This window comes from Chiloscyllium punctatum, chromosome 27 (assembly GCF_047496795.1).
Source record: "Chiloscyllium punctatum isolate Juve2018m chromosome 27, sChiPun1.3, whole genome shotgun sequence".
Lineage (NCBI taxonomy): Eukaryota > Metazoa > Chordata > Chondrichthyes > Orectolobiformes > Hemiscylliidae > Chiloscyllium > Chiloscyllium punctatum.
The window spans coordinates 24432109-24445133 of NC_092765.1; the positions used below are offsets into that span (position 1 = coordinate 24432109).

The following is a 13025-nucleotide window of genomic DNA, read 5'->3' on the forward strand; positions in this document are numbered from 1 at the left end:
TGTTTGCAAAGACTGGGATTGGTTTTTCAACCAATCCAGTTAAGAACCATTGGGGTCAATTTTGGAGATTGTTGAAGGTCTTAATTTTACTGTGTTGTGAATACAGAAAAAGAAAGGTTCATTTGATTTAGCTATGTGCCTTTGGGTCATAACACTTTCTTGTATCCAGATACTTTTATGTGTGACCAGTAGAGTGCCACAAGGATCGGTTCTTGGCCGGTACTTTTCATCATTTATATAAATGACTTGGACGTGAGCATAAGAAGTATAGTTAGTAAGTTTGTAGAGGACACAAAAATTGGAGGTGTAGTGGACAGCGAAGCAGGTTCCCTCAGATTACAACAGGATCATGATCAGATGGGCCAATGGGCTGAGGAGTTGCAGATGGAGTTTAATTTAAATAAATGCGAGGTGCTGCATTTTGGGAAAGCAAATCTTAGCAGGACTTATACACTTAATGGTAAGGTCCTAGGGAGTGTTGCTTAACAAAGAGACCTTGGGAGTGCAGGTTCTTAGCTCCTTGAAAGTAGGATCACTTGTAAGTAGGAGAGTGAAGGTGGCATATGGTACGCTTTCCTTTATTGGTCAGAGTATGGAGTACAGGAGTTGGGGAGGTCATGTTGCGGATGTACAGGACATTGGTTAGACCACTTTTGGAATATTGTGTGCAGTTCTGGTCTCCTTCCTATCGGAAGGATGTGGTGAAACTTGAAAGGATTCAGAAAAGATTTATGAGAATGTTGCCTGGGTTGGAGGATTTAAGGTATAGGTAGCAGCTGCATAGGCTGGGGCCGAGGGGTGACCTTACTGAGGTCTATAAAATCATGAGGGGCACAGATAGGATAAATAGACAAAGCCTTTTCCCTGGGGTGGGGAAAGTCCAGAACTCGAGGGCATCTGTTTCAGGTGAGAGGGGAAAAGATGCATGCAGAGGGTGGTTTTCATACAGAGGGTGGTAGGTGTATGGAATGAGTTGCCAGAGGAAGTGGTGGAGGCTAGTACAATTGCAACAGGATGGGTATATGAATAGGACGTGTTTGGAGGGATATGGGCCGGGTGCTAGCAGGTGGGACTAGATTGGTTTGGGATATCTGGTTGGCATGGACGGGTTGGACCAAAGGGTTTGTTTCTGTGCTGTGTATCTCTATGACCTTATATCCCTCCCTATCATTATAATCGCAAAACTTAGGAGGTGTGTTTCTTTAATTATTGCCTCAAGAACATTCTCCAAAAAAAAACTAGAATGTCTCTATTGACAATAGTGCATTTATACGATGCATTGTTTAAACTTGTGCTTGTACATTTAACTGGCTTCACCTTTCATCTTGGTTGGCGGTGAACAGGATAGGGCATGTGGTTTTGAACAGGGGAGGAAAGACCCATGCACGTCACCTCCCCCTCCTGTATCAACTCGCTTACTGTGCCCAACCCCTGCATCTTCACTCCCTCACATCCCTCCTCCTGCATCTTCACTCCCTCACCGTCCCCATGTCCTCTGCCCCTCTCCTTCCCCCTTCTTGTATCCTCAATCCCCCTTCTGAACTCCATATCAATATCATGCTTCTTCTCTGGGCATGCTCAGTGCCTTTGCATATCACATGATAGAATAGGATTGGAACTGTGAACATACACATTTTGACAACATTAGCACATGCACAACTACAGGTGTCAGCAGACACTCCCTCATAACTATTCCACCACTGGCGGCTGTGCTATCAGCTGCCAAGGTCCCAGGTTCTAGAATTCATCTCTCTCCACTTCTAACTCTGAAGCTGCTAATATCTACCACTTTGACCAAGCATTTGCTCCACAGATCCTTATATTCTTACATGGCTCATTGTCACACTTTATTTTATGATGTGCCTGTTACTTGCCTGGGGAGACTTCATTACATCATATGTATGTGGCCTTTAAATTGTGCATATAAAAAAGGAAAGCAAAGGCAACTAGCCCACTATTCATTGCACGTTCACAGAATCTCTAGTGTGGAAGCAGATCATCTGGCCCATCAGGACAATGACTCTCTGAAGAGCATCCCACCCTAGCCTTATAGCCCTGCATTTCCCATTTCACCACTCCCCCACCTTACCCCTATAACCCTGCATTTCCAATGACTAATCCACCCAGCCTACACATCCTTGGACACTCTGGGCAATTTCCCATGTCCAATCCACCTGACCTGAACACATCTTTGGAGTGTGCAGACATGGGAAGAATGTGCAAACTTCACTCAGACAGTCCCCCAAGGTGGAATCAAACCCAACTTTCTGGCTCGGAAGCAGCAGTGCTAACCACTGAGCCACCGACCCATGTTTTTTTTTTCCATAGCTAACATCACCTATCACAGATGCTGCACTAATATTGCAAACATGGTGCTGATTAACATAAAAGCACTAACACCACAGAATTGAATATATCATAGCTTTATCCATGAAAGAAGTTGAGTTCCTCTATAATGCTCAACATGATGAAAATGTGAACTCAAAAAAAAGTGAACCTCTTTGAAAGTCAAAAGTTCAGTTTAGGCAGCTTAAAAAAAAATTGCCACAACTCTGCAGAGGTTTATCGTAAAAGAAAACATACTCAGTTTAAAAGTGATAACCCAGTCACAGTAATAAAGTAGCAATTCAGAAACTCACCTTCTTTGGCAGCCTGCCAGAATTCAAAAGCTACTTTGAAAGCCTGAGCCACTGTTAATGTCACTGCTTGAGCCTAGGAGGACAGCGCAAAGATTAAGATGCATTTCGGGTTAAATAGCATTTCTAACCAAGTTAGGGTTAAATATATGGAGAACTCCACTCCATACTTTCAGGCTCTTGATATGGAGTACAGCTTTTCTGCAGGTTTAGTATCATGGCTTTAGCCAAATAACATTAATAACATTAATTATATTGAACATTGTTTGTTTTGGGCCTGCCAAAACGTAGCAGAATTGGCATCATAGCAAGAGAATATATTGGTCCTTAGCTAAACGTGAAATCTGTTAACACTTAATTAATAATACAATGAGACACAAAAACCACAAAGTAGTTTTGGTTTATAAAAACGTGCCACGTTTACATTTTAAGGAACTACAGACTATAGAAAACAAAAAAGTGAAAGTACTGTGAGCTTACTAAAAATAGGAGCAAAATATTTTAAGTATATACACCTTGGGAAAAAAAGACTTGCATTCACACACTTTTCACAACCTCCAGATGTCTCAAATAACTACTGTGTCAATTAACTACTTATTGAAGTGCAGTCTCTGTTCTATGGTTAGAAAACCCAGCAGTCAATACATGTACTGCAAACAGCAGTGTGATGTTACCCAATGGATAAATATCAGCTAGGATAGCAAGGCTAACTGCCCTGTTCATCTTCAGGATCTTTTACATCCACCCAGAAGTCAAATGGGATCTCTAACCAGCTTCCAAAGGACAGTATCTCAAAACAGTGTGGGACTCCCTCAGTACAGCATGAGAATCAAGGCTGACACACAGTGCCAAGTCTTAAAAATCAACATGAACCAGAACATTTTACTCATTGTTACTAACTTGACCACAGCCTTGAATCTAGATAAACATCCAGAAGTTCAGCTGAGAATGAATGTTCATAACCTCACCATTTGCAGTGGTCCTTACTTTCCCAATTTGGAATCCAAATTGAGCCAACAATTGGATGGCTCAATCCAAAGCACATAACTAAGAGTGTAGTATAAACCACACACTCTCACTCCATCAATGAATGATTTCCAAAAAACTTTCTTGATGTTTGGTGGGCCCCATCAGAGGGAGTTCTAAAATCTGGTCTGATCATCGAAGGGTTCCTTTGATGATAATTTTGTAATCTCATAACAGGTAATTACACTGCTCACATGCTGTTTCACAAAATAGGTTTTCATTATTTTTATAGTTCAAAACTTTTTCTCAGCATCATTAATCTTAGCACTTTGGAATCTGAACTAGTTGGTTAAGGTTTGAATGCAACAGGCAGTACAAGGTTAGAAAGTAAGATCTGGATTTAGATTAGATTCCCCAGTGTGGAAACAGGCCCTTCGGCCCAACAGGTCCTTCGGCCCAACAGGTCCACACAGACCCTCCGAAGAGTAACCCACCCAAACCCCTTTTCCCTCTGACTAATGCACCTAATTGACAATTTAAGCATGGCCAATTCACCTAACCTGCACATCTTTGGACTGTGGGAAGAAAGCGGAGCACCTGGAGGAAACCCACGCAGACATGGGGAGAATGTACAAATTCCACACAGACAGACAGTCACACGAGGTTGGAATCTAACCAGGGACCCTGGTGCTGTGAGGCAACAGTGCTAACCACTGAGCCACCAATTGATTTGCTTGCATACAAGTGCTGAAGATGGAGCATGAATGGGTTCTCAGGGTGCAATGTTACAATGTCTGATAGGGAATTCTCTCACATGTAGGAGCAGTGTGCAAGCTGCCACCAAACATGCTTGCTCTCACAATTTGACCAAAAGAAGGAAAATTCCACCCTCAGTGAAGACAGCAACACAGAAAGAGCGAGAGTGCATGAGAAATCAACTCACCAATTTTTTCTTTGTACACAGGAAAGCATGGCATTCCAAAGTCTCATTTAGCTGGCTCTGAGCAATGTAGGCAAAAACTTTATCATGTACTTTGTCTGCCGTACAATAAGATATCCTGGTAAAGAACAAAGGCATTGTTTAATAAAAAATTAAAGAGTCAAATTTAACAAAAAAATACCCACCAGAAATAATGACCAGTGGCAAAGGCCTGCTTCCATTGTAATTATATTTAGTCTAGCTTATATAAATAAAATAAATACAAATAGAAATGACCCTCAGCTCTGCAGTAATTAAGCAACTAAACCTTCAGTCAAATCTAAATGAAGCTTGCATTTTATGTGAACTCATCCACCTACTTCTATGACAAAAATCTACTCCACTAACGCAAACCAAGAGCGAGTCCCTGGAAAACTGGAAGGTAGCGAAAGTTGGACTGAAAGTTATTCAAGATGGACTGCAAAAGAAAAACCTGGGAATAGAGGTGGGCTGAGAAGTGGCGGATGGAGTTCAACCTGGAATAATGCATAGTGATTCATTTTAGAAGGTCAAATCTGAATGCTGAATACAGAGTTAAAGACAGGATTCTTAGCAATGTGGAGGAACAGCAGGATCTTGGGGTCCATGTACATAGACCCCTCAAAGTTGCCACCTTAGTTAAAAGGTTTTTTTGGAAGACGAATGATGGTTTGGCTTTGATTAACAGGGGGATTGCATTTAAAAGTCGCAAGGTTTTGCTGCAACTCTATAAAATCCTGGTTAGACCCCACTTGGAACATTGTGTTCAGTTCTGGTTGCCTCATTATTGGAAGGATATGAATGCCTTAGAGGGTGTAGAGGAGATTTACCAGGATGCTGCCTAGATTGGTGGGCTTGTCTTATGAAGAGAGGTTGAGTAAGCTCAGGCTTTTCACAATGGAAAGAAGGAAGAAAGAGGGAAAGAAGGAAGAAGGAAGATTTGATAAAAGGTGTACAAAGTAAGGAGAAGCATAGAGTAGATAGCCAGAGGTTTTTCCCCAGGGCAGAAATAGCTGTCACGAGAGGTCATAATTTTAAGGTGATTGGAGCAAGGAATAGGGGAGATGTCAGAGGTAGGTTCTTTACACAGGGAGTGGTAGGTGCGTGGAATGCCAGTGGTGATAGTAGAGTCAGAGACAGGGACATTTAAGCAACTGCTGGACAAGCACATGGACAGCAATAAATTGAGGGCTGTATAGGTTAGATTGATCTTAGATTAAGATGAATGTTCAGCACAATGTCGTGAGTCGAATGGCTTGTACTGTGCTGTACCTTCTATGTTCAAACCAATTCTTCAGGAGCTTGCACACACCAAGTCACCAAAAATAGCAATGGTAATAATAAGACCATAAGACATAGGAGTGGAAGTAAGGCCATTCGGCCCATCGAGTCCACTCCGCCATTCAATCATGGCTGATGCGCATTTCAGCTCCACTTGCCAGCGTTCTCCCCGTAGCCCTTAATTCCTCTAGACAACAAGAACCTATCAATCTCGGCCTTGAAGACATTTAGCGTCCCGGCTTCCACTGCACTCCGTGGCAATGAATTCCACAGGCCCACCACTCTCTGGCTGAAGAAATGTCTCCGCATTTCCGTTCTGAAATGACCCCCTCTAATTCTAAGGCTGTGTCCACGGGTCCTAGTCTCCTCGCCTAACAGAAACAATTTTCTAGCATCCACCTTTTCAAAGCCATGCATTATTTTGTACGTCTCTATTAGATCTCCCCTTAATCTTCTAAACTCCAACGAATACAATCCCAGTATCCTCAGCCGTTCCTCATATGCTAGACCTGTCATTCCAGGGATCATCCGTGTGAATCTCCGCTGGACACGTTCCAGTGCCAGTATGTCCTTCCTGAGGTGTGGGGACCAAAACTGGACACAGTACTCCAAATGGGGCCTAACCAGAGCTTTATAAAGTCTTAGTAGTACATCTCTGCTTTTATATTCCAACCCTCTTGAGATAAGAGACAACATGCATTCGCTTTCTTAATCACAGACTCAACCTGCATGTTTACCTTTAGAGAATCCTCGACTAGCACTCCTAGATCCCTTTGTGCTTTGGCTTTATTAAGTTTCTCACCATTTAGAAAGTAGTCCATTCCTATATTCTTTTTGCCAAAGTGCAAGACCTCGCACTTGCTCACGTTAAATTCCATCAGCCATTTCCTGGACCACTCTCCCAACCTGTCTAGATCCTTCTGTAGCCTCCCCACTTCCTCAGTACTACCTGCCTGTCTACCTAACTTTGTATCATCGGCAAACTTCGCTAGAATGCCCCCGGTTCCCTCATCCAAATCATTAATATATAATGCGAACAGCTGTGGCCCCAGCACCGAACCCTGCGGGACACCGCTCGTCACCGGCCAGATAAATCCAGTGATGTCAGTTCAGAGATAAATATTGTCAAGAGTACTTGCAAGAACTCGCCTGCTCTTCTTCAAAATAGTGTCATTACATCCCAAGAGAGCAGATTGATCCTCAACTTAACATCTCAGCTGAAAGAGTGCCTCTGGTAGTACAACTCATCTGCATGACTGGGCTGTTAGAACAGATTTATGCTGAAGATTTGTGCTGAAGACTTCAGTGAAACTTGAACCCACAGCTTCTGACTCAGAATAGAGAGAGTGAGACGAACTAAGCAACAACTAGAGGAGTGTAAACATTTGCATTCTGAACTAGCAAAGTGCTAACAGAGAACACTGGGTATAGGACTGGAAGAAATTCCTTCTGAAAAGATCACTTGTCTAATTAAACTTCAGGTTTCTTCCCAATGCAAGAGCAAAAAGAATGTAAATGCGGAAACTATTTTAGGAGAAATAACACAAATTTAATGACAGTTTGCTTATTTCCATTTTCCTTCATTTGTGGAAAGCAGAACGGTGAAGAAAGGTAAATTTCAGTGACCACGATATATATTATCATATCATATCATATCATATCATATTTAAAAGTACTGACATAAGTCCAAACAGGCTGCAATAATATGGAAAAATAGAAAAAAAAATTGGCTTTTCAGCCTTTAAAAAGATGAATTCTTAATATTAAAGATAACTAACATCATGAAAAGTGTATGTCTACAAAGTATATTTAAAAAGTTAAAAGCTTAGGTAGTATAAAGAGACAGGTCCAAGTCTGTAATGGTAAGATTAAGATTCAGAACAATTATGGTTACGATTCCAGGTGATTTTAATACTGGACAAGTCAAATCCCAAGCTGAAATTTGGCTGGATTTTAAAACAAACAAAATAGAATTTAACAAAGTGGTCATTCACTGAAACATGTAATGCTGCAATTATATACAAATGAACACATTAAAATAGAATAAACCAAGCTGTTTACATAAAGCACAATTTGAAGTCCCAAAACACCGCAAAAATATAATCTCATCATCTATTCTAACACAACACAACACCCAAACACGAGAGCGAGAGAGAGCGAAAGCGAGAGCGAGAGAGAGAGAGAGAGAGGGAGAGGGAGAGAAGAATCCTCTTCTCTATTACATCTTTAGGTTAACTGTATTTTTCAATTCCTAATCTTGAGAGTTTGCAAGCCTCTTATGTGGTTATTCACACAATGGAACTAAACTTAGACTTTGACAGCTTTGAATAACCCTTTGAGGGTTCTAACGAAAACATATCTGGTCTGGGACATTCAAAACTGAAATAATTAAATGGAGTCTATTTCCTAGCTGTTCTAAATTACCTCCTTTTATCAGTGGAACCACACTTTTACAACTCCAAAACAGGTCTTCAACATACTGAAAACAAAACAAAAGCTTTCCAAACTATGGGTTTTTCTCCTAAATCAAAAAAAAATCCGATTCTAATTGAAAATAAGCTAAAGCTCTTCGATGTTTACCCTGTGCAAAATTCTCCCAGTATTAATAAATTCCTATTAATAATCCAAGGATTCACTCTCATGTTGGTCTCAAAAAAAAAATCATGATTACAAAAATATTGACAAACCAATCATTAAACCCCCTCATTCACAGACAAAAGCCCTAGTGCCACTTCAACATCCAACTTCTAAAAGCAATGATATTTGTATCACCCACCTTTACATCATAAATTGGGCAGTTCTGGTTAACACAGATTAATGTACAGAACAAACATGAATACAGTGGCAAAGGTAGACACATTCAGTTATTTCAGAGCCTTGGTCATGAACAGGAGAGATTTAGAGGGATATGGACCAAATGCAGGCTAGTGGAACTAGTTTACTTTGGGAAATTTGGTCAGCATAGAGTCATAGAACGTACAGCACGGAAACAGACCCTTCGGTCCATCTCATCCATGCAGAGCAGATATCCTAACCTAATCTAGTCCCATTTGCCAGCACTTGGCCCATATCTCTCTAAACCCTTCCTATTCATCAACCCATCCAGATGCCTTTTAAATGCTAATAATTGTACCAGCCTCCACCATGTCCTCTGGCAGCTCATTCCATACACACACCACGCTCTGCATGAAAAAGTTGCTCCTTAGGTTGCTTTTATAATCTTTCCCCTCTCACCCTAAACTATGCCCTCTAGTTCTGGAAATCGTCCCCCCACTCCAGGGAAAAGACTTTGTCTATTTATCCTATCCATGCCCCTCATGATTTTATAAGCCTCTATAAGGTCACCCCTCAGCCTCTGATGCTCCTGGAAAAACAGCCCCACCCTATAGCTCAAATCCTCCAACCCTGGCAACATGGTCGAGTTGGACTGAAGGGTCTGTTTCTGTGCTGTATGACTCTATAACCAACAAAAGGGGAGTGTAGGGAGAAAACCCAAAGATGCTAGTTCTCTCTAAAATGGATGAATTAAATTCCAACATTATTATAAAAGAATATTGAAAAGCAAAAAAGGAGAGGGAACACTCACTGACACCAGTCTCTCAGAAGCAGAATACCAGTGTAAAAACATGGCTTATGACAGTAGAGCTAAGATTTTGAAATAACATGCGGTTTGAGGAGAGCATTGCAGATATAAACCCACATCCTGTCACTCCTTGGCATAATATTGTTTAGTTAAAAACTACACCCTAAGTGTGTGTGTGGGGAATATGAACTTTATTCAATGTTTTAACTCAGTGTTACAGCCTTGTACAGAATTTAGAGCCATGATGTCAGAAGCAAGATGGAACAGTCCAACTCGTCCATGCTGACCAAGTTTCCCAACCTAAACTAGTCCCACTAGCCTGCATTTGGTCCCTATCCCTCTAAACCTTTCTTGTTCATTGCCAAGGATCTAACTGAATGTGTCTACCTTTGCCACTGTATTCATGTTTGTTCTGTACATTAATCTGCATTAACCAGAACTTCCTGATTATGATGATGTAAATAAGGTGGTTGATACAAATATCATTGCTTTTAGAGGTTGGGTATTGAAGTGGCACCTGGGCTTATAGTCTGTGTATGAGGGGATTTAATGATAGATTGACAAACCGATCCCTCCTTAAAAAATTAGTTATATTCCGATAGCTGTTTGGTAACATGTGACTGGAGTACTGTTAAACATAAAAATTACATTTTGTGCAGTCTCCAGGGCAGCATTTCTACCAAAAGTCCACTCACCAACCAATCAGCACACTCTTCATAGATGATCATGATGGTCCCCCTTACATTTGTAATTCATGTTAATGCCCTGATGAGTGAATGATGAAAAGCTTTGACAAAATGTGTAGTTTTCAAGCAACACTCAAAATATACTTTTATCAAAGTGTGTGTGCAGGTTTCACCCCAGTACATGAAGACCCATTCTGTTAAGTTGCCAGCGTGCAGAAGCTGTTCTCCAGATAACTCAAGAGGTTTTGCAATAAGTTTTCCACAAAGCAACAAGTCACGTTTGCAATGAAAACGAAAACTCTGCATCCACAATTTGAGAGTGGAAGTGGCATTAAGAAAATAAGACTTCAAGTTGAGGCTTTGATACTATTATTGAAGAAGTTTGGGATAATGTAAGCAGGGATAAAATGGAGACAAGTTGTATCCATAGGCCAGGCTCAGCAATATTCAGGTTTAACAGCTCTCCTGCATTATTTTGATCGAAACTCAGTTTTCTCCACCTTCATACCATCCATAAAATATAGAGGAAAGCAAATCAGGCAGTACATTACAGAGTCCGATAAAAACTCATTATTGCTGAAATTCCAGAGCTTGCAGCATACACCAGGAAACCCTTACTAGGTTAGTACAAAACACAAACAGGCTGCAAGATCATTAGAAGTTCCCTTTTTTGTATTTGCTTACTTTTGTTTGCAGCACATTCCTAAAATGTTTGAGAAATGGTTGGTTCAGTGTATAAGTTGATCTCCCACTGTTTAGCCAAAAGTCCAAATTCTTTTGGTGATTAGATTCCCAACAGTATGGAAACAGGCCATTCGGCTCAACAAGTCACACTGACCGTCCAAAGAGCAACCCACCCAGACCCATCCCCCTCCCTTATATTTACCCCTGACTAATGCACCTAACACTATGGGCAATTTAGCATGCCAATTCACCTGACTTGCACGTCTTTGGATTGTGGGAGGAAACCCACGCAGACACTGGGAGAATGTGCAAACTCCACACAGACAGTCGCCAAGGCTGGAATCAAACCCAGATCCCCAATGCTGTAGCACTAACCACTGAGCCACCGTGGCATTTATCACCTGCTTGCCCCTAATAGGCTTAATGTGGCTGGACTAGACAGGAAGAAGCCCAAACAAGTAATGGGTCTGGGCCATGGGTTCAAAACCCACCATGGAAACTGTGGAATTGAAGCAGAGCACTTAGAAAATTTCATGGCAATTAGGCAGAGTCAGTATGGCTTTAAGCAATTTATTATAGTTCTTTGAGAAAGTAACATGCTTTTGACAAGGGCAATCCAGAAAGCATTTGGCAAGTTTGCCACATCAAGGTTATTGGAGAAAATTAAAGCTGCTGGTTTACAAAATAACATATTGACATGGATTAAGAATGGGCCAGAAAACAAGAAACAGCAGGTAAAAACAAATTTCAGCGGTGGATGCTGACAATTTGAAACAAAAGCACACAAATTGCTGGAGAAACTCAGCAGGCTTGGGAGCATCTGTGAAGAGATAAACAGAGTCAATGTTTCAAGTTGAATATGACACTTCTTCAGAACTGGAAAGGGGTGAGAGAATCATGGATTTTTATAATATGACAGTGGCATAAATGGGGCAAGGTGAACAGATGATGTGCAGGCCCAATGCAAAGGTGTTACTAAAGGGGTGAAGGAGAACTGGAGGAGGAAAACAGGTGTAAATTGAAGTGCAGCAGGGAGAAAATGGGTCCTCTCAGCTGAGAGCAAAAACAAAACAAGACGAGCCATGTGTGGCAGAAAAATAATGTAAGAAAAATGAAAAAATAGGAGGACAAACATCATCAAGTCAGGCTCAGAATTCAAAATTGAGACCTGGAGACTGTAACGTGCCAAAGTGAAAAATGAGGTAGTGTTTCTTGTACTTCATTGGAACATTATGGCAGGTTCAGGACAGAAACAGCATGACAGCAGGGAGGCTTATTGGAATGGCAAGCAACTGGAATGTCAGGGTAATTTCTGCAGACAGAGTGGAAGTGTTCCTCAATGTAGTCACACAGCCTCTACTGGTCTTTCCAATGTAAAGGAGACCACATTGTGAGCAGCAAATACAATAGACCACATTGAATAAAGTACAAATAAGTCCCAGGTTCTATTCCAGCCTCAGGTGACTGTCTGTGTGGAGTTTGCACATTCTCCCAGTGTCTGCGTGGGTTTCCTCTGGGTGCTCCGGTTTCCTCCCACAGTCCAAAGATGTGCAGGTCAAGGTGATTTGGCCATGCTAAATTCCCCATAGTGTTAGGTGCATTACTCAGAGGGAAATGGGTTATTCTTCGGAGGGTCGGCATGGACTTACAGGGCCGAAGGGCCTGTTTCCACACTGTAGGGAATCTAATCTAATCTAATCTAAAATGTTGTTTCACCTTGATGGTGCTCTTGGGGCCTTGGACATTCAGCAATTAGGAGGTGAATGGTCAAATGTTATGGAAAGGTGTCATGGGGGAGTCGAGTGTGAGGACTCATTGAGGAATGATGCAATGCACCATGGTGCCACAGAGGGAAGAGTCCCTGTGGAATGCTGACGATGGAGGTGAGGGAAAGGTGTATTTGGTGAGAGAATGTCCTCTTGGATGGGGCTAAAAAACAAAAGACAAAAAGACGATTATTTGCATGTAGAACCTAGAAGTAGTGATGATGGATGATGGACGGTGGACTGTGGACGATAACAATAAAAAAAAGGGCAAGAGTGCGGAAAATGGGTCTCACATAGCTGGGTGTCCTGTCAACCACAGTGGGCCATTGACAGTTTCTGGTTAGCAAGATGAACCAGTTATGTGCCACAGGGATCAGCTCTGGGCCCTCAAGTTTCTACAATTTATATAAATGTGATGGATGGAAGTGCAGAAAGTATTATTGCTTTATTTGCTGATGACGCAAA

The 13025-nt window shown here is 41.5% G+C and overlaps 1 protein-coding gene across 1 annotated transcript in view; it reads right to left on the minus strand.

Moving 5' to 3' along the window:
* ldlrap1b (low density lipoprotein receptor adaptor protein 1b) overlaps positions 1 to 13025 on the minus strand; it is a 56317-nt gene that overhangs the window by 10606 nt on the left and 32686 nt on the right. The window contains exons 4-5 of the mRNA XM_072548340.1: positions 4546 to 4660; positions 2640 to 2712 (exon numbers count right to left, since the gene is read on the minus strand). Of these exons, the coding sequence (XP_072404441.1) occupies positions 2640 to 2712; positions 4546 to 4660 (188 nt within the window). The remainder of the gene's footprint in view (positions 1 to 2639; positions 2713 to 4545; positions 4661 to 13025) is intronic.